General features: G+C 48.3%; 1 protein-coding gene across 7 annotated transcripts in view; it reads left to right on the top strand.

Moving 5' to 3' along the window:
* The window catches only part of ARHGAP22 (Rho GTPase activating protein 22), a 282,538-nt gene that overhangs the window by 224,104 nt on the left and 35,810 nt on the right, over positions 1 to 22,624 (top strand). For all 7 annotated transcript variants that reach the window (XM_045025804.1, XM_045025803.1, XM_045025805.1 and 4 more), the window contains one exon: positions 16,214 to 16,421. In XM_045025804.1, coding sequence (XP_044881739.1) covers positions 16,214 to 16,421 — 208 coding nt within the window. The remainder of the gene's footprint in view (positions 1 to 16,213; positions 16,422 to 22,624) is intronic.

Below are 22,624 nucleotides of genomic sequence, written 5' to 3'. Positions count from 1 at the left end.
ATGAGCCTCTATTGTCTGAGCTGAAAACCCAGGCATGGGAGCTGTGAGGCTACAGCTAACATGTAGACCTCTCTGCTGGATCAGTGCTAGCTTGGCAGAGAGCCAGACTCTGCTAGGCTGGGCTACACGGTTATTTATTTCCTTTCCTTTCTCTTCCTCCTGATCTCGCTGGACATGGGTGGCTCCCTGCTCCCCTTGCTCTCTCCCCTCAGCTCAGCCGACAGGGGAACCCTGGCTCCAGATCCTCTAATATGGAACCTGTCCAGGGAAATGCAGGAATTCCCAGAAACGGTGGGGCAGCTGAGTGACTGGCCTGGACCAACTGGGTCCCTGTGTCTGTGCCCTCACTGCTGACATGGGGATCGCCCCACCCAGGCTGAATCAATGACTCTGCCTTGCATGGAAGTTGCTGTATGAAGGCAAAACACGGTTATTCTGGAGTGTGAAATATTCCCATCAGACTCACATGCCCACTGGGAAGCTGGGCAATTTAGTGGCTAGGACACTGTGCTGGGATTTGTGGGGGGGTTCAGCTCCTGGATTAGCCCTAGACGCAGTGTGACCTGGGGTAAATCATTTAAACTGTCTTGTTCCTCTTCTTTTCCTTGTGTACAATGGAGATTTCCCGGTGGGACTGTTGTGAGCACAGAGTCCATTCATGATTGTGGGTGCACACGGTACTGCAGCGATACGGGCCAGGTAGATGACTCCTCTTATCTTCACAATGCCGAGTGGCATTACACAGCTGAGATGCTGCCCCGGAAGTGGAGGCCAGCCTCCTCTAGCATTGTTCCGTCCATGTCTCTGTCGTGCAGGCACCGCGTGTGCCAGGTTTTCCTTCCTTCACACAGGGCAGGGAAGGGCACGCTGGGAGGCGGGCTAAAACCCGGTTTGCTCCCTGAGCAGCTGCTGGGTGTTTGCCTTGCCTCCCGTGTGTGGTGTTATCTCTGCACAGAGATACAAGTGGCGCCCGGCTAGTTTTATCAGTGTTTGTTCTTCCAACCCAGAGTCAGTGTTGTCTGGTGGTGGGAGACAGACTCAGGCAATGGAAGAGGAACAGAGGAGGGGTCTATCTTAAGGGAATGGATGAATTCAGAAAGATCCACCTGGGACAAGAAGAGGGACAAAATATCTGTGAGGAAGTTATGATCAGCTTAACCCCAGTCAGTATTTGTAGCAGCAGAAGTCTTTCAGATCTCCTCTTTCAGATAGGGAAACTGAGGCACGGGAATGGGAGAAGATTGAGTCAGGTATGGGGCCTAGCTATCTGCACCTCCCCCCCCCCAAACACAGCAGTCTGCTCAGCATCTTCTTTGTCTCTCACATCTGCCCCTGGGATATGATGAGACCTGACTTACCTAATGTCTAAGGTACCCCTATGGGCTCATTGTCATAGTATCTGGGCACCTCACCATGTATTTATCCTCACAACACTCCTGTGAGGCAGGGCAGGGCTGTTATCCCCATTGTACAGATGGGGAAACTGAGGCACAGAGCGGCCAACTGACTTGCCCGACATCACACGCTGTGTGTGATGGAGCAGGCCTAGATCTCTGGCTAGCACCCTCATCATGGGGCTGTCCTTCCCTTTGGCTACTCTCTCTGATTTGTACTAGAGAAGAGACAGAGATGGACCCATTAATCAGACCCTGCATAGACTTCAAACGTGCAGAAAGCATGAGCCCTGGATCTGACCCTGCTCTGGTACATTGCAGAGGTGGTTACAGCTACTGGAACAGGGCATATAGACTCTTACAAGGCTAAGACCATGCTTGGGGTGAATATCAATGGGACTTGTGTTCCTAAGTGACCTAGGGGGCTTTGACAGCCCTGACCCCTAGAGCAGGGGTTCTCAAACTGGGGGTCGTGACCCCTCAGGGGGTTGCAAAGTGGTTACATGCAGGTCGTGGGCTTTCAGCTCTGTGGGGCTGACAACCCTGAGCCCCCATTAAATTAAATTACCCTCAGTTTTAATTTATATAGGGGGAGGGGTAACAGTCAGAGGCTTGCTGTGTGAAAAGGGTCACCAATACAAAAAGTTTGAAAACCACTGCCCTAGAGCTTACTGTCTGGAGATGAACCAGAGCTGTTCCATTTCTCAGGGCTTCGTGAGACACTTCTGTGGGGTTCACTCCCTCCACACGTATGACTTGTAAGATACTAGAAAACAATTAACCAAGGGCCAGGGTGGATTCTCCATCACTGGCCACTTTTAAATCAAGATGGGATGTTTTTCTAAAACATCTGCTCTAGGAATTAATTCAGGGAAGTTCTCTGGCCTTTGCTACCCAGGAGCTCGGACTTGGTGGTCACAGTGGACCCTTCTGGCTTTATAGCTATGACTTTGCAACTCAGCTCAAACATCCAAGCTTTGCTTGGCTCCAGATTGAGATGTGTGACAGCTCAGGAATATGGAAGGTCCAGAGCAGCGCCCAGCAGTGTGTGGCATCGTGTGAAGTGTGTTAGCACCACTCCATCCAGGGAAGGACATGCACTCCCAGAACCTTGGAACTGAAGGCTGCCGGTGAGGCTAGTGTTAGTGCTGCTGCAAAGAGTGGAGACAATGAGCCAGATCCCTCAGGTGCTGTAAATTGGACTAGCTCTATGGCTTCCGCCAGCTGGGGGTCTGGCTCGTTGTCTCTTAGCTCATGAGGTCATGGGCACCAGGGGCCAAGAATGGTGTCTGCTGGGCAATATAGTAGCTTCCTTATATATAGTGGCAAGTATCGCCACAGTGCTGCATGTAAGTCCTTAGGGCCCATGAAAGGACAAGGGCTTGTACTGTGTTAGAGGGCGTGGTGGACTTGCCCACAAACCAGAAGCTCCCTCTATTGGCTAGAAGTAGTAGTACATTGCTTCTGTGCCATGTGGCCTCTTCTGCACTACTACAGTGCTAGTAAATTATTAATATGACAGTAGCTCCTGATATAGGAGTGTTCTAACAAGATGTCTGAATGCATATATGTAAATAAGGTGCCAATAGATGGCACTCAAGGATGTGTAGCATAGTGCCTGGATTTTGTGGGACCAATAACATTTCTTGTGCCCTGCAAAGAGGTTCGTCTTTACATGGAGCTCTTAGCAGCAGCCAAAGGCCTCAGGCCCTATTGTGCTGGGTGAACACACAAATTACAGTCCCTTCCCTGAAGATAGTCTGACTGTAAGCATATTTGTTCCCAAAAGAGCCCCTATTGCGTTACAAACTCTCATCAACAGGCTCGTATGTATATTTGCACCTCAGCCCTCTACTGGAGACAATCAGAACTGCTCATCTCTGTTTCATATGCCCTTTACTGCTAATGATGATTCTCCTCTAGATCAAGTATGAAGGAGCCTGTGTTCATCAGCAGACTGATCTGAATTCCATTCCTGTTGGCCATAGTGTGCCACCACCAAGCGATAATGGTGAAATCTTAGATGGCCACAGATTTGTTACATTGGACTGATTAATGTCTCCCTCCAGCCCTGGTGGGGGCAGTGCCTTGGGGGCTGACTCAGAAGGGGAAGTGCCCCCCGACTGAATCACCCACATCACTTCCTGCCACACTCTTGGTTTCCTGCACAGGCCTCCTCTGTGAGCTATGGCCATGTTTGTGCTAGGTTTATGAAAGCTGACAGACTCAAAGCCCCCCTGGCTCTCAGAGCAGGCCATGGCAGTGGGTGATTAATAGGCCAAATATGTACCTGTGGTGTTTCTCAGCTTGCAGGCAAGTTTTTTAATATCTCTGTGTTGTTTCTTTGATGAATATTGCGAGAATCTGTGTTAAAGGAGAAAGGTAGCTAGCTGCCTGCAGGTGGCAGATTTAACCCTTTGAGAGACCCTCCAATCTCTTCAGCTCCTCTAGGACCCTCATAAGTGCTGGAAGCTCCTCCCTTCCCCCCCCCCCCCCCCAGTAGACCTTCAGCTTTACAGTCCCCACCCACCTGCTATCTTTTGGGCTGCAGGTTTGTCTGCCGTGGCCAACTCCGTCCTGGGTCGCTGCTGAGACAGCTCAGAAAAGTTTTGTTAACTTATTTAAACAGAATTCCTCATGTCCTGGTTCAGGAATGCCTGAATGCTACAAGAAAGGGCAGCTTCCCTGCTCTTTCCATCCCCACGATGTTTGACTAAACCTCTGAACCTTCCAGTGCTTTTCCAGCTCCTCTGAGGGTCTTCCTTGCTTGCCGCTAAGGGCTCTGGCTGGGATCCAGCTGTTGCCCTCGGAGTGAAAGCCACTGTGTATACCCCAAGTGAGAGCTCACACTCAAAATAGACCAGACAGATAAGGGTAGGAAGAAGACCTAAGGCACAGAGAGTGACTTCCCTAAAGTCATATAGGGTGACCAGATGTCCTGATTTTATAGGGACACCTATATTTGGGGCCTTTTTTTATATGGGCTCCTATTACCCCCCCCCCCCATCCCCGTCCCGATTTTTCACACTTGCTATCTGGTCACCCTAAAGTCATACAGCAGGTCTGTGATTAGAATCCGGGTCTGACTCCCAGGCCCAGTGCTTTAGCCAGTAGACCAGCCTTCCTCCTGATTCCCAGACTCCTTTGCTGGCCCTGTTATGCCCCAGACTGCAGCACGGGGCAGGGGGCATAGTGCTAACTCTGTGTGTTCTCTTCTCCACTACCACATCCACCCTGTGGGGGATTCAACAAGGACACTGACTGAGCCAGGGGTCAGTCCTCATTTTCAGCATCAAGCTGGACCCTGCTGCTCAGTCAGGACATGTGGTTTCTCAGTGCAGGTCGGTAGCTTCCCCATGAGCAGTGTCCCAGTCTCAGAGAATAGGATTTTTCCTAGCTGGACTGACAGAGATGCAGTAGAGTTAGTTGCCCACAAATATCTTTAGCAGAAGGCAAGTTATGAACACCTTTCATCAGAGGATCTTAGTCTGGATGGAGAGCACCACTGGTAAATCAGCTTCCCTACCCTCCGGTGAGCTAAAGAAGTATTAGTAGGCACAGAGCAGTCACACAGAGGAAGTCACTGGAAGAATTGGAAATGAGTCTCCACTGATACCCAGTTCTGTGCTTCCTTCTAAAGGGAAGGGAAGGCCGGCAGTTCAGAATCAGTTCACACACGGGAGGAGTTCGGGGCTCCCTTGTAAATGCAGATCTCAGAGGAATCATCAATATCTATTGCAATCTTTTTGCAATTCGAAGTGCCAAATGGCAGCCATTTCAGGCTCCCAAGCACAAACAGCTCCATAGCTGGGAAGAGTAGGTTACTGCATTGCATGTCATGGTTATGCTAGATTTTTTTAACCCTAAACTCACCCTTCACATATAAGGACGGAGGTTTTGGTTGTTCAGTTATGCTTTGTGTTCGTTGCAACTTAAATTTAGATGTAAAAGATAAGACCATGCATGAGAATTAGCAAATAGATTGGATTCTCTTGCTGAGCCTGAAGGATGTAGCAAAGTGAAAGGATGAATGTGAAATTGACTCAGCAATGACTCATGAGAGGTTTATGGGGGCGTGCTACCAGCAGAGCCAGACACTCCTGAGGTTTGGTTTGGAGAAGCACTCCAATGATCACTCCATTCATTTCCCAGGTACCTAAGCTGCTGAGGTCTGGGGCTCTGGCAAGGCTTGGGGGCACTGGTTTTGATTGATATGTGAAGTGATCTACATATCACTGGTCTGAATAAATAATATTCCCTAGCTCTTATCTATTGCTTTTCATCCCCAGATCACAAAGCAAGTTACAAAGGAGGTCAGTATGATTATCCCCAGTCTGAATATGTCCAACTTCAACTTCCAGCCATTGTGTCGTGTTAAACCTTTGCCTGCTAGACTGAAGAGCCCTTTACCAAATGTATGTTTCCCCATGTTGTTATAGCATTGTGTGGAGAATCAAGTTTTCCAAGGGATATTTGCTCAAATCAGATCGCTGCCTGTTAATGTGAAAGGTATTTTTATGTTGCTCTCGACATTTCATTCTCCAAATATTTCTTCTTGTCGTTGTTTAGAGAGAAGCAGACTAATAAGTGGCTAGTTTTGGCGCGGCACTCTGGATGTTGTGGCTAAGCAATGCTTAGGGCTGTTTATCATCTTTTTGTTTTCTCCGTGCAAACAGTTATAAGCTCAGTTCATAGAATAAGCCGTGCAGAGTCCGCTGCAGTGTCATTTACTGCGCTGTTTAATGAGGCTTCTTCCCGTCATACTTCAGAGAGATGGAAAAACTGTTTAGACAGGATTAGTTGAGTCTCTCCCACTGCTAAGGGAAGATGAGCAGTGATGTTTAATAACCTTTCAATGCTTGTGCCGTGTCTCATGTTTGTCCTAAATTCAGGTCTGGTTGACACAGGTGAAAATCAGTGTGATCTGGTTATTTCAGTCAGCATGCAGAGGACTCTTTACTCTGAGGCTTTGATTTTCATTCAGACACCAGTAAATGGCTCCCTGGTCCAGAATACTAGCCCAAGGCAGGGTGGAGTTTTGTTAAGAGGATCTGTCCCAAACATCTGGGAGAGCAGGGAATAGAAGGGAATTGTTCTGTGCCCAGGGAAGGAGGATTGCTAGATGATTTTCTGCTGAGTTTAGCAGTATGACTAATCGTCCTTAATTATTTGACTGCCAGCTTTCTGTTGGCATAAGGAAGTGACCCATCCACTTGAGTTTGGCTGGGATAAGAGATGGGCCTGAAGTGAAAATCCTGGATCTGAATGTGCCCAAACTTTGAGAGAGGTCAGATCTGGATTAAAACTTTAAGACTGGTCCCTACCTCTAAAACAGGGGCAGGCAAACTTTTTGGCCTGAGGGCTGCATCGGGTTTCGTAAATTGTATGGAGGGCCGGTTAGGGGAGAGGGTCGTGGCCCAGCCCCCACCTCCTATCTGCCCCCCCGGGACTCCTGCCCCCATCCAATCCCCTCTGTTCCCTGATGGTCACTTTAGGACCCCCACCCCATCCACACACTCTCGCTCCCTGTCCCCTGACCCACCCCGGACCTCCACCACCCCATCCAACCCCTCCTCTCATTCCTGACGCCCCCCCCGGGACCCTTGCCCCATCCACCACCCCTTCTCCCTGTCCCCTGACTGCCCCTGACTGCCCCCTGCCGCCCCATCAAACCCCCCCTCCTTCCTGACTGCCCCCCCTGGGGACCCCTGCCCCCATTCGACCCCTATCCACACCCCCACGCCCTGACCACCACCCCACACTCCCCTGCTCTCCATCCAACACCCCCTTACCGCACTGCCTGGAGCACCAGTGGCTGGCGGCGCTACAGCTGCGCCGCCCGGCTGGAGCCGAGCCACGCCACCACCATGCAGCACAGAGCACCAGGTCAGGCCGGGCTCTGCAGCTGCGCTGCCCCAGGAGCTCGCAGCCCCGCTGCCCAGAGCATTGCGCTGGTGGCGGAGGGAGTGAGCTGAGGCCACGGGGGAGGGGGGACAGCAGAGGAGGGCCGGGGGCTTGGGGGCCAGGCAGGACGGTCGCACAGGCTGGATGTGGCCCACAGGACGTAGTTTGCCCACCTGTGCTCTAAAAAGAAGCAAACCAAACCCCAGGATCTTACAGCCCTAACTATAGCTGCTTGGGCCCAGAATCAGTCTACCTGCATCCCCCTGGGGAGCTGTGTGAAGGCAGGCAGGTCCATTCACACAGGGGGTTGGAGTGCAACCTTATGGCAGTTCCTGGGGGCTCACCGTCCCTGAGTTCTGCTGTCGGTTTCAGGGTTGAATTTGGCCTGTGGCAGATGCCAAGCTAGAAACCTGCCCAGGTTTTTGGGGGGGGGTTTATGAGCCTGAGTGAACTTCCCAGCAAGCCTGGGTTGAGTCTGAAGGCTTGTAAAGACATGTGCAGCCAGGTCCCTTTCCCACAGCTCTAGCCCCTATGGACTAACTGCTCGTGAGCGCATACCAGGAGACTCCACCCCCAGCCGCACATTGTGCCGAAGCTGGGGTATCGGAGACCCAAACGGCTCAGTTCCCCAGCAGAACATCCATAGTGGGTATTCTTGCCACATAGCCCTGGAGATCAAGACTCTAGCAACAGAACAAAAGCAGCTCAGGTAGTGGCAGCATACACATCCCCCCAGCAACCCCATTCCCTTGGGAGGAGAGGTGGTCAGTCTCCATTGGAGCACCTAGTGACAGTTGTGATGGCAATTTGTATGCAGTGTTGCCCGCAGAGGTATGCTGCTGTTAGCAGCTATAAATGAGCCCTTTGGAAGACAGTACCCTGGTCACTGAAAACACAAAGGGCTCTGGCTGTAGTTAGAGCAGGAGGGACTTGGTTAGTTTGAGCTTGGAAGGGTGGAAGGGAACACTTGCACCTGTAGGGAGCCTGATGAGCTAATGAGGTAACTGGATAGCTCTGAGAAGAAAGCAAGCAGAATGAAAGGCTGAGCCAGGGGTCAGGAAGGGGACTCCATACAACTGCTGCTATGTTATGATGTACCTGGAGCATAAGCAGTAATAAAGAGTTGGTATCCTGGTGGACTGTGTGTGTCTGCTCGATTCCCAAAGAAGTCCTGCCAGCCAGGGGTTCCAGGAGCTGAAGGGAGAACCCATTCACACCAACTCTCAAATCCTTCTCATGATTCTAGCAATATTGGGTGTCCTTCATCAATCCACAGCTCCTGGGACTGGGACTGGAGCTTTCATTTTGATTTAAAAGTGTTTCTTGCCCTTGTGGTGGCCCAGAAAAGCTTGGAAGTGTGATCCACATCCAGCCTAGTGTCTCAAAACCCAGAAGGCAAATTAAAAGAAAAATCTCATGATTTTTTAAGCCAATCTCATGGCAGTTTGGCCTTTGATTCACGATTTCTGAGTGCTTTGGACTGGGAATGCTGTATTCAGCATGCGCTCTGTCCTTATGAATTAGACTGAGACCTACTTCACGTGGGCCACCCAATGGAGATCAGATGGTAACTGTGGCAGAGATAACTGCAATATGACATTGTCTTGCTGTTCCTATGCCCCTGTACTGTACCTTGAAGTGTAGGGTGGTCTCCAGCAGGCAACAGCTGGAACCATTAGACTCCTCAGTTCAGATGACGTAAGCTATATGAATGACTTTATATGCGGTATTTTGACCCCAGATAGCCAGAAGCAAATAGGCAGCTGCACCCATGGGAGTTTGGGGCGATGGTGCCGGTGGGTTATGGGTCACTGATCTGCAGTCCTATGATTCATTTTTTTTAAATGGAGTGAAGTAAAGCTATTTGTATTGTGTCCAAGCTCTGTGGAACCCACTGTTCAGTGTGTTACACATTCTCCTGCTGTGCTTGATTTAGAGGGTGGGTGGATCTCTGGGCTCAAGCTGCAGTGACTTCTGCCTCCAGCCCTGGAGGTTGCTGGTTCAATACCTGGTGTTTGCCTTCACATTTGCAAACCCCTCCCTTCCCCACATGGCTGGGCCCCTTAGTTGGTTCTGTCCTGTTGACTATCCTGCTCAGTGCTTCGCAGTAACATTGGGTAGCTTCTGTGGGGATGGCTAAAGCAAATAAGGCTATGGCTGGGCCTGCTGCTCAGACTCTACCATGTGAGAAGCTACAAATTAACCTGGAGCTGAGTGGATGTCCCGTGACTGACTCAGGTTGGGAGGGATGCATGTCTGACGTCTAGCACTTGGGATTCAATCAAAATGTCAGGTGGGGGCAACGGACTGTCTGTGGGGCAGCTTATAGCATGAAGGGACCAAGAGTATAGCATGCAGACAGCAACTGTTGCTGAGTTCTCCTGGCTATCAGGAATAGATCTGACAAGCAATTAGAGCATGAATATATTACACAGCCTATAGGGGATGCCTTTGTTAAAACTTGCGACCCATACTTAGGTGTTTACACAGGCTGCAGCATGGAGGGTGAGCAAGATCCTACCTGCCTGTCTGTCTCTCTCTTTCCACTTGCTGAGGTTGCTGGCTAGCTCAGCATCTCATTGGATATTTCAAATGCTTTCTGCACAAGTCATAATTAATGCCGAGTCGTGGAGCTGAGACCAGATGTGCTGCTGAGATTATCTCCCAGGGCAGACCGGCTGCTCTCTGCTCTTCAGCGTTGGGTGCATGGAAGGCTGCCAGTGCTGGGACTCAGAATGTGTCTGATGCCTGAAGTCAGGACTTTCTTTCTCTGCCGCTCCTGCTGTCTGACGCTGCCTGGCTTCTGCTTGAAGCTCAGTGCCTGCCATGTAGCTGAGTGCTGCACAAGAACCAGAGGTACGCAACAGTTTTCCAGAGCTTCCTGTTGTTATGGTTTCCTTTTGCTAGAGGAAACGCAGATCTTTGCATTAATACTTGGGTAAGCTCAGACACAGGCTAAATATGCCTTCAGTCTTTACAGAGGTAAAACAGTGAGGAGGGTATGGTCTAGGGCCAGAAATGCTGTCTTCACCCCCCAGACCCAAAGCTAACTGCTAAGGAGGTTTTCGGGGGAGTTTTTTGCAGCTGAATTTGTGTGTGTGTGTGTGCGTGTGTGTGTGTACGTACGTATATGCATGAGTGAACATGTCTTAACACGTATGAAGGATGGTCTTTTGTTGAAGGGACTAGAACTAAGGAGATCAGAGTTCAGTTCCCAGCTCCACCAGGGATTCCCTGTTTGACCTTGGGCACGTCTGATAATCTCTCTGTTCCTCCAGTCCTGATAGTCGTGTCCTTTCTCCTAAGAGCATAAGCTCTTAGGAGCAGGAACTTCCTTTGTGTGTGCATGTGTGTCCTTGCACAATTGGGCCTGTAGCTGCTACTGAAATACTAATGATGTGCACTGGAGGGTGTCTGTTGATGTACACAAGTGAGGAAAACGAGTCTGTCTGTGCATGATGGTGAATGTGTGTTCATGTGTCCACATGCGTGGAGGTGAGCATGCATGATGGTGTGTGGAAATGAGGGGTGTGTGTGTGTGACTGACCCTGTGCCCATCCATGATTTTGTGTATGTGAGAGTGACAGATGGGGTGGGAGAGGAGTGTATGAGATAGATAGAGCAGATGTCCATATGTTGGTTAGCATATATGTAACCCTGTGCAAGCTCTTGGGTCTCCATGGGTTTGTGGTCATGTATGTCTGAGGCTGACAGCTGTGTGTGAGTATACATGTCCGTGGTGAGAATGTATGTGCATGCAAGGGTGAGCATGTGTGCCTGAATCTGTCTCCCTGTGTGTGTAACAACACACATGTATGTTAGTTACACACATCTGCTTTGATCTTTCCACTCTGAGCGTATGCTGAGTGTTGTGTTCTCCTGGAGCAGCGATCAGAGCTAAAGGGAACCAAGATCTGCCTTTCTTGTTTCTCTCTGTAGTTTAGTGGGGATGGAGAAGAATGAAACCAGGAGGAGGATATATTTCCTGCCCACTACATGTCTGAACAGCATGTTTGAATGCATAGGCACTGTATGCCTGGAGCTGGGGGGTGAGCTCTTTAGACAGGGACAGAAAGCCAGTCTGTGAGTCAGTGCATCCTTGCTGGCTTGGTTTTCTACAGAGATCCACCTAACTCTTTTTAAAGAACAGAGGCAGCTTGTTGGAACTCCCCCCCCCCCAATTGTTCTAACCCATTTGTCTGGTATCTATTGGATCTTCCAGAGATTAAAGATGTGGTCCCAGGCATGTTCTTTTACTGCTTTGAAACCAAACAAAACGCCTGACGCTAGATAAGGATAGGACAAGAGGAGTTAACTGTTTGGGTGCCAATAGCTTTGGGCCTGATTTCTAGTCTAACCTTGGCTGGCGGGTCTATAGGCTGAGTGGCATTGGCTCCCACATCTGCTGGGATGGGAAGAGAGAGCAGCGCAGGGCAGTAACGTCTTTCAACCGGATGATCAAAGACTGAGAGCAAAGCGCTGCCAAATTCAGCGGGAGCCGCAGGCACCGGTGATTAAAAACAGGCCTGAGCCTCCAGGAGCCAACGGATTGAGCTGTGTGGAATTGGCTCCTAGTTTGCTTTTTGTTTCAAAGCTAGGACAAAGCCAATCCAGCCTTGGGGTGGGGGAGGCAACGGGACCATGTGGCTGCCTCCTTTTCACAAGCCCTTGTTGGGCAGGGCTGGATGAGTTAGGAGATGCAGAAGGGAGACCAATTCAAAGACAGTACAGTAGCACCTCGCTCTGTACCCTCCGCCTCCGGTGGTGTGGAATCCCATGCTCGGGCTCCGGATCTGAAAGCTCCAGCCAGCACTGCCTGGGGGTGTTAACTGGAGGTCAGTAGCAGACCCCTGAACTGCTGTATGGTCTAGCCATTAGGGGCAGAGCATAGTGCAACATTGTGTATATGTGTTTGGGGCAGGGGAGAGGCCTCCAGTCTGCTCTGGAGCAGCAATAAAGTAGCTTTAATCCCATCCACTCCGCCCAAGAGTGGCCGAATCCTCACCTCCTTCCCAGCAGTGTCCATATTGCCTCTTTTCTTCCTCCCAGCCCCATGCATGTAGCCAGAAAGAGAAAAGGCCCTGAAAATCACTGGCAAGTTATGTGGGGGGAGGGGGACAGGCAGGGAGGAGGGAGAAGAATGTGTAGGTATGGGGATGGGGAGGGGAGAGATTTGGGAAGACAGGGCTGGTGGTAGAAGACAGTCTGATTTCTGATAGAGGCTGGAGCTCCCTGGCAGGAAGACTGCCGTCCTGTGACACCAGGGCCGGCTTTAGGCCTATTTCACCAATTCCCCCGAATCGGGCCCCGTGCCTAAGAGGACCCCGCACCCAGTGAGAATCCCTTCCCTGGCTAGAGGAGCCTTTTTAATTTTTACTCACCTGGCAGTGCTGCGGGTCTTCAGCGGCACTTTGGTGGTGGGTCCTTCACTTGCTCTGGGTCTTCGGCGGCACTTCGGCGGTGGGACCTTCAGTGCCGCTGAAGACCTGGAGTGAATGAAGGACCCGCCGCCAAAGACTTGGAGCACTGCCCGGTGAGTACAAGACCCAGGTGGTTTTTTTTTTTTTACATGGGTTTTTTTTTTTTTTTTAGTCATCCCTGCCCATCCCATCGAAACTGTTCGAATTGGGCCCCACACCTCCTAAAGCTGTCCCTGTGTGACACTGCCTCCTCCGAAGTCTCGCATAGCTTGAGCATCCTGTGAATGTGGATCCTTTCCCAGAAGAAAGCGATTGTCACACAAGATCCTCCGTTCCAAGAGGAAGAGGTGTGCTTGTGGGAGATAATGGGAGATGGAGCCTTTCATCTCCCAGCTGCTGCCTGGAATCTGGCAAAAACCAGAAATGGTTAAGGAAGAGGGGGAATGGTCTGGGGTGATTTTGAACCCACTCAGCTGGGATCAAAAGTTCAACTCAAAACCAGGTAGTACTAGGAAAGGAAGCCTGGAAACTGGCTCAGAGAGCAGGCAGAGTGGAAAATAAACAGAGGCTGTGAAGGGAACTGCAAAGACCGGGGGACAGAGTCTAGCAGAGTAAATGTCTCTGCTCCTCTGTTCATAGCTAGTGAGCAGCCTTATTATTGGGGAGCTCCAGTAACTGGAGATTCCCCTTCAGTGTCCATTTGTGTGTAGACAAAACCTACCTTCCTGAGAGAGGCCAAATTCACCCTGCTTGTTGGCAGCCTCAGCAGGGAAGTCAAGACTGTATGGGGCTATGCAGACATGCCCTCTCACCTGGAGAGTGGGGGGTTGAGCTGTGGCTATAGGATAGTGTAGAGAAGCATGTTTTGCTACTGCCCATGCTAAAAGTGTCAGGTGCTGTGGGGACTCTGGACACCAGAGCTGTCAGTCCATCACAACATTCACTTAAAAACATTGTTTTTGGTTTTTGAAAGAAGACCTCTTCTAGAACCACATACAATGCTGAGTGTCATAGAACAGGCACTTCTGTTTACCCTGAGCCATAACACAAGAACAAGGGGGCAGGCTACTTGATTAGTTTAAAAAGCAACAGCTAAAAAAAAAAAAAGAGAGATTCATTTTTACAGAACTTATTGTTAACCTGTGGAACTCCCTGCCCTGGGATATTATTGAGACGTATAGCTCAGCTAAGCTTCACAAGTGGATTAGACACTGATATAAATAAGAATTTAAATTAGCATGGACACTGGCTAGGATTAGATTGACAAAGGTGATCGATCCCCATTCTTCAGTAAACTGATCACTAGTTGGTGTCAGCAGGGGAGTTCCTTCCTGCACACCAACCATGACATAGTAATGCACAATTAGGTATATTACTGGGAGAGGTTAACCCTTATTCTGAAGCCTCAACTACTGATCACGAGCAGAGACAACATCCTGGACTAGAGGGCCCAATCCTGCACACTATTCAGGCATATCTTCCTTGAAGTCAGTGGGAAGAATCTCAGCAAGGAGTGTACAGGATTGGGCCAAATATGGCTCATATATCTGATCTAGTATGGCTGCTCCATTGAAAGACAGTGAATGGTGGTTGGGAAAACTTCCTGCTAGGAGTCCTGCACCTACCATGAAAGCATTAGTAAAATAAACAAGGAACATGAAGTCCTGTGGTTAATATTGGGATAGTAAGTGGGGTGTTAAAAACAACAAAACATCTCATAATCTAACAATGCTGACTATCTGGCATATTATACTCTTATGCACAGAACATACCTGACATTATTCCTAGGAAATTGGCTCTGAGTACAGTATGAACCGTGTTCTGTATGTTGTTGTATCTTCAGAGCCATAAGATTAATTATGGGTACAGTGGAAAGTCTATTGACATCAATGGGCTTGGGATCAGGCTGCATATGTGCCATGGTTTGGTTGCATCTGAAATTGAATAGATTTGGGGATTATACCCTTTATCTGAAATCTCTGTTCTGAGCAGGGTCAATTGCTTGAATGCTGCTTCTCCTACGCCCCCACGGCCACATCTTGAGCAGCAGAACTAAGGGTTCAGAATGCATATGTTAGGCCACGCAGCTGGATGGGGCCCTAGCAGTGGGGATTGACCCTGGGATCTTTGAATCTAAAAGCATGAGGCTGTAGTATCTGAGCTAAGGAATCATGCTCTGTTAGCTCAGGCTATAGCAGGCCCAGCCACCACTAGAGGGAGACAGAGTGCCACATGGCGTGAGTTACATACATGGTGCAGGTGTGGCTTACATTTACACATGACCATACAGGAGCATACTGTATTTACGGTGCATTAGGGTGCATCCAATGTGTGGTAAGTAAAGGTGCTCATGATTGAATAGTGTGGGTAGCTGTTTCTTCTAGGAAGGCAGCTTAATTGTGTTTATGATGGAGTGTTTCAGTTAATTTTCAGTGTGTGTGCGGTGGAACAGGTCCATGAAGAGGCAGCATTTCTCCATGGCATTCAGTGCTTTCGTGGCCTGCACCCCCAGAGCCCCCTTCCATGTTCTTTGGGTTGGAAGATTTGATCTGCACAGATATTACACTAGGAATTTTCTCTCGAGAAAACATGACTCCATTTATACAGCACGTGCATTAATTACTGTACAGCGCAGTGCGGGACTGTCACTTGCTATATGTTTGGTCAGTACTTAGCACCCTGGTGCCCAAGCTGGGTGGTGGCCTGAGGTGCTACTGCAAATACATGGTAAATAATCCCCATGAAGGCCGCAAAGGAGACTGATTAGTTAGCTGAGATGGTTGAAAATGAAATGTAAAAGTAAAGGCCCCGGTCAGGAAGGATCTTTCACAGCAGTGAGTGTATTACCACTAATTCCTGGGTCTGTGGATGGGTCCGGCGTGGGTTATTACATCCTGCCTGCTTACCGCTCCCCTGGCAGTGTCAGTGGGGGACATTAGTCTTCACTTCCTGTCCCAAGCATCATTTCTTTTCCTAGCCGTTAGGCTGGGTTGCTGTGAGCTGTTAAATAGCAGCTGTGTCCCTTCCCAGAGGTGGGTGTGCTCCAGCGGTAGATTCTGATGTGCCAAGTCAGTGCATCCACTTTAAAATGGGGCTTTGTTATCCTTTGGATCAAAGGCGCTGCGTCAACACAATCACACGGTCTACCATAAAGATGGAGAACAGCTGCAAGTCATCAAAACCAATGTTGAATTCTTTTATACCTTTCTTGGGAGGAAAATTTTTGCCCTTAGTTGGGCACCTGCCAATGACCTCAGTGGAAGCTCTGGTTGCATAAGTCAGGGCAGAATTTGGCCCCATTTTTTCATTCTAAGTAGAAGAAAATTATGAGTTTGTAATTTTTCCTTGTTGATTTTTTGCTGATCCTGGTAATAACTGGATTCATGTTCCAATTTTGCTCCCTTCATGTTAAATATAACTCCCACCCTGACCCCATCCCATCCACTGGCTTGTGGCGAATAAAAACTAATGCCAGGGTGCGTCTCTCATTGGCAGGGATCTTTGGGCAGCGATTGGAAGATACGGTGCAGTACGAGCGGAAGTATGGCCTGCGTCTGGCCCCACTGCTGGTGGAGCAATGTGTGGATTTTATCCGGGAGCGAGGCCTCACCGAAGAAGGGCTCTTTCGCATGCCTGGTCAAGCCAACCTTGTCAAGGACCTGCAGGATTCATTTGATTGTGGAGAAAAGCCTCTCTTTGACAGGTGAGTTGGTATCTTAGTTGCTCAAGGCGAGCGCCAAACTCTTGATCGTTAACACGTCTCTGTAACATCCCTGGCTTCTGATAACATCCCAGATGTGGCAGTCTTTGGAGATGCTCATTTCCGACTGTGGTTCTGTTTATTTAACACGCTCTCTATAGGCTAGTTCTGCAAGGTCCACTGAGCTCTGGTCCAAGGTGCTTAAACATGACCTGAAATTTGAGCATGTGCCTAGTTGATGAGACAGGCACACGCTGAAGTGCTTTGCTGGGCCAGAGTGCTCAGCAGCTTACGGGAGGATCAAGACATGGAACAGATGTCACATGAATGACACTCTGTCTGGGCAGGGTGTCTGACCACCTATTCCCATAGGGTCCTCTCAACACGCGCTAGATCTCCAGCAAGACCTAGGCTGGTTTTTTCTTCCCCTTTGACTGGTCTGAAGTGTAATGGCCAAAGGGATGTCCCCTGGCCATTACACCTGAAGTATAGAGAGCTGGTTAACAATTTTCCACCAAAACAATTTTTTTTCAACAAAAATGGCTTCTTGATAAAAATGGAAATGTATGCCTTGAAATTCCAGCAACTGGAACAGTTTTGGGTTGAAAACTGAAAAATGGCTGCTTTTGGTTGGGAGAAAATGGAAACATTTCTCCATGTACAATTTCCCCCTTCCCCCCGCCCCCCCCAAAAAGTCAGAGAATTTTGACAAAAATATTGATGATTTCCGGTTTTATTGAAAATTTTCACGAGGGGAAAACTAATTTCCTGTCTAGAAACAAGGAGTACATGCTGTGCCGGGGGTGGGTGGGGGTGGGGAAAGCAGGCCCACCCAGACCTGCCAAGTGACTTTTATAGTATCATCAAATTTAAGACCAGATCCTCTAGCCTGACCTCCTTTATATCACAGGCCACCAGCCCCTGCACACTAAACCCAGGACCAAAATGAGACCAAGTATTACAACCTGCAGGAGACTAGATTCTTATGTGCCACAGGCAGAGACTAGGAGGGACCGAGGTGCAGCAGGCCTGAGGCCCCGTAATGGCTGGGAAATAATTGACATAATCCTGACAAGTGACCTGCACCCCATACTGCAGGGGAAGGTGAACCCCTCCTCCCCACCCCCCTCCAAGCTCGTTGGGTTAGACGCTGCGCATGTGAGCAGAAACTAGTCAGCCATGCACCTGAGAGAGAGAGAATGCTCAGTGCCCACTCAGAGCCCTGTCCCATCCTGTCCAATATCCCATCCCCAGCCGTGGCCACCCCTGATGCTTCAGAGGAAAAAGATTTAAAAAGCCCTCCCAGAATACGGGCCCCGTGCCTAAGGGGGCCCCGCACCCAGTGAGAATCTCTTCCCTGGCTAGAGGCGCCTTTTTAATTTTTACTCACCTGGCGGCGCTCCGGGTCTTCGGCGGTGGGTCCTTCGCTTGCTCTGGGTCTTCGGCAGCACTTTGGCGGCGGGTCCTGCAGTGCCACCGAAGATCTGGAGCGAGTGAAGGACCCGCCGCCGAAGACCCGGAGCGCCGCCCAGTGAGTACAAGCCCCACGTGTTTTTTTTTGTTTTTGTTTTTACTTTATAGTCATCCTTGCCGGGGCCCCGTCAAAACTGTTCGAATTTGGCCCTGCACTTCCTAAAGCCGGCCCTGTGTGCAGTTTGCCAAACTGCACAGTGCTTTTAGAAATGGGCCCCCCACCAGTAACCCTGCACAGCTGAACTCCAGGGAGATTTGATCCAGGTCCAGATGCTGTGGGAGTTTGGATCCTAATATCATGACCGTGACCTGTTGCTAGTGATTTTGCTAGTGAGATAATTTTCACTGGTGATCTAAGCAGCACTTGAACCCAGGTCTTGTGGCCAGACCCCTAAGCAATGATGCCACCATCTCCTTGCCCCTGCAAGCCAGCTTACACTTTGTCTGTCTGCCCCTCACGCTCACTGCTGCAGGAAGAGGTAGCATGGGCCTGAGTGGGGGACGCAGGGTGGATCATTTCCAGCCTGGGAGGAATGTCTTTAAGAGTTTACTGAAGACATTCTAGCAATTCTTCCCTCCTCATCTCCACTTCCGGGCCACCCATCCTTCTTCTTTGATTCTTAACTACAGTCAATATTTGCTCGCTCAATGGCACTATCCAAGTGGAGTCCACCCCCTCCTCCATATGGCTGGATGACTCCTTACATTGTGGTTCCGTTTCCTGCTGGGATGGGGGAGGGGGTGGGGGGAAGGCACGTGTCTCCCATCCTCCAGCTCAGCAGATGGGAAAAATCAACTTGCCACTCTTCTGGGTGCCCGTGATGGTGCTGCTGGGAATGAAACCCCATGAAGCCACCTCTGCACTTCGCTTTGGGGAAGCTTCAATTGAGTGCACGCCTTCCTCTCGCGTCTCCTAGGGCTTGTCTGTACGGGGATACGCAGGAAAGTGAAGATGAATGAGCTAAAGGCGTAAAGTTAATTTAATTTGCTTTAGCTTCAGCCTGCTTCACAGGGAATTCAGCTGCAATGAACTGAGGTCATTTTACTTCTGAATGAGAGTTTCCACACAGGATTTTAATGCATTTTAACTTCACACCTTTAGTTAATTCAGCTTGTCCCCTGGTACACGAGCCCTAGGATAGCTGTAGCTCCAGGACAGGTGCAGCCCTGGCAGTGTTAGGGCAAGCTTCCCCAGCACCCTGATACTGCTCCCACTGAATTCAATCCTACTTGCAGGTGCCTATCAGAGGGCAGACGTTGGCTCTTTATGTAGGGAGAAGTGGCTCTGTTTGCTTTTGCAGAAGAGACTTGGGTCTTGTACTTTCCAAGGGGAAGGGAGAAGAGGGGGGCAGAGAGGCTGATAACACAGCTTGTGAGCTCAGTTGGTTCTAGGAGATTTTTCTGCCTTCTTGGGCCTGGTGAGAATTTGCTGCTGGCATATCTGAACCTAAAGCCAGATTTGGAATTGAGCCCAAACTGTGAACCCCAATTTCAGCCTATTTTGACTCTGACCACCCATTTGCTGGCCCATCTCTGCTGCATAGATACTGTTGTCCTGTATTACAATCAGACCTTTCTTTACATGTGCCCAAGAAGCAGAGGCCTAGCTACGGTGGAGACTGTCATTGTCCAAACCAGTGCAAGCTTGGGAGTAAACTGGTGTAAACTCCGGTTTTGATGCCCTTGTCTTAGGGCTTGTCTTCACTGTGGGGGTAAGTGGACCCAAGTTTCACTACTCCAGCTAGCGGTGTCTTCACTGCGCTGCATTGATGGGAGACACTCTCCAGTTGAATTCCCTTACTCTTCTCAGAGAGCTGGAGTACCAGGGTCGACCAGAGAGCGCTTGCCATTGATTTAGCAGATCCCTGCTGCATCGATTGCAGCAGCGTTGATCTCCGAGTGAAGACCAGCCCTTAGTTTGAGTAGCTTACTTCAGTTTAGCATGAACCTCTTCCTAATCAACTCAAGTTATACCAAAAAAAAAAAAAAAAAAGAAGGCGGCAACAGTTAACCAAAATAAGTGTCTAGACAGGGGTTTGCACGGGTTTAGCTAAACTGGTTTAAAATCACACCTTTAGCTAAATTGACGTAACTCTCCATATCAGTCCTCTTAATTCTGAACATCCTGCCTTTGGCCAATTAAAGTCTGAAACACATCCATTAGCATTGTTTTTTCATAGAATTAGATCAGCTAACGTGCCCAGTATAGCTAAGGCTCAGGTAGTGCACTGGTAATGAGAGTGCACAGAATAGCTAAGGCTGGTGGGAGCAGACAGGCAATGAAAAAGCACATTGTATAGCTAAAGCTGAAGGGAGAGGATGGGGAACAGGCTGACCAGCTCCTTACACATCTAACTATAATATGTAGGCAAAAAAGGTGCATGATCCTCAAGGACTTCAGTTTGTGTGATATATGCTAGCAGTCTCATGCTGCGAGTACTAAAACATCCCTGGAATTTCTAAATATTGTAGGAAATTGTCCTCTAACTCAAAAAGTGTTGCTAACCCCGGGGAACTCTATGTTAGACCTTGTCGTAACAGATAAAAGGGAACTGATCACAGAACTAAAAATTAATGGTAGCTTAGTTACAAGTAATCATGACTTGATCACATTTATAATGTGTAAACAGAATAAAGTCCAGTCCAGTGATTATATATATATATATATATATATATGTATATATATATATATATATATATACACACACACACATGCGGTGCTTTAAAAAGGCCAATTTTACAAAGCAGGAAACAATTTTGAGTCAGATCTGCTGACAGGAATAATTTAATCATAAATTGTTTTAAGAACATTGTACTTAGATGCCCAAAAAGCCAAGGTTGAGGAATATAATTATAGCTGCTTTCACTGCCCCTTTAAACCAGGTCATTTTTTAAACTAATATGGCCTTCTTCCTCACCATTGGCTTTTTGGACATCTAAGTAAAATGTTCTTATAACAATTCCCAACTATCACTCCCATTTTTCTGATTAAATTATTCCTGTCAGCAGATCTGACTCAAAATTGTTTCCTGCTTTGTGAAATTGGCCTTTTTAAAGCTTCCTCTGTGTGTGTGTGTGTGTGTGTGTGTGTGTGTGTGTGTGTGTATCTCACTGGACTGGACTTTATTCTGTTTGCACATTATAAATGTGATCAAGTCATGATTACTTATTTACATTGTGTGTGTGTGTGTGTGTGTGTGTGTGTGTGTATAAAACAAATGGAACAAAGGGAAAGTTGATAGTAAGGAATATAAATCAGAAGCTAAGAATTGTAGAAAATTGATAAAGGAAGCAAAGCTATGGCCAGCAGAGTAAAGGACTCCAAGGCATTATACAAGTATATTAGGAACAAAAAAATTCCTGACAATAGTACTGGCCCATAACTAGATGGAAATGGTAGAATTATCAATAATAAAGCAGAAAAGGAGAAGTATTGAATAAATATTTTTTTCTGTATATGGGTAAAAGCCAGATGATGTAGTCTCGTCGTGTGATAACACCTTTACCATTAGTATCTCAGGAAAATGTTACACAGCAGCTACTAAAGTTAACAATTTTAAAAATTTTAAATTGGTAGATCCAGATAACTTTCTTCCAGGAGTTTTAAAAGAATTGGCTGAGGGGCTTGCTTGACTTTTGTTGTTGATTAGAATACTGGGGAAGTTCCAGAAGATTAGAAGAGAGCCCATTTTGTGCCAGTATTTAAAACATGTAAATGAGATGACCCGGGTATTTATACCCATGTCAGTCTGACATTGATCCAGGGCAAGATAATGGAGGGGGTGAAATGGGATGCAATGAATAAAGAATTAAAGGGGGTTAATATAATTAATGCCCATTAACAGGGGCTTATGGAAAATAGATCCTTTCAAACAAATCAGATTTTTTTTATTACAAGTTTGGTTGATAATGGTAATAGTGTACTGTTGTATGCTTAGACTTCTGTAAGGCATTTGATCTGGTACTGCATGGCATTTTGATTTAAAAAATTAGGATGATATAAAATTAACATGGCACACATTAAAAGGATTAAAACTGGCTAACTGATTGGTCTCAAAATGTAATTGTAAATGGGAAATCATCATTGAGCAGTTGTGTTGGTTGCAGGAATTGTTTTTTGGCCCTATGTTGTTTAACATTTTTATTACTAACCTGGAAGAAAACATAAACCCATCTCTGCAGGAAAGCTGTAGAGAGTGGGAATCCTCAGGGATCTTAGACTGTTAGGAGTGAGCAGGGTGTAACAGAGTCTTGGGAGTCAGGACTGGGACTCCAGCCAGGGAGAGGCTAGAAGGGGCCTGCCAATGCAGGGAGGGAGAGAAATGTTTGTTTTGTGGGCTTTGTTCTAGGATTTTGGTTTGGAGTTTATTTTATATTTGTAAGCGGAGTCAGAATGAGCTCTACCCTGACATCTGGTGGTGAGCTGTGGAAAAGGACTTCAGGGGCTGATCTCGTTTGCATGGACACACCCACCCCGCCTAGCATGATGGGACTGCTTGCCGAAATGGTCACTTTGGCTGCTGTGGGATCCCCAGTCTCTTTGTTATTGGGGCAGGAGTAAATAAAGTGTAGTTATCCTGGTTACGTGAATCAAGGACAGTAGAACTGTACTTGGCATTTTATGATGGAAGGACAAGCCCTCAACTGTGTAGCACTCGCTAGGCAAGAGACATGGGTTCCAAAGCCCAGAGAATTGAGAGAGGATGGGGACAGGGATGGATGCTTGATAGGAT

Source organism: Mauremys mutica, chromosome 7 (assembly GCF_020497125.1).
Source record: "Mauremys mutica isolate MM-2020 ecotype Southern chromosome 7, ASM2049712v1, whole genome shotgun sequence".
NCBI lineage: Eukaryota > Metazoa > Chordata > Testudines > Geoemydidae > Mauremys > Mauremys mutica.
The sequence above is the reverse complement of the archived record's forward strand: the minus strand, read 5'-3'. Positions and strand labels throughout refer to the sequence as shown.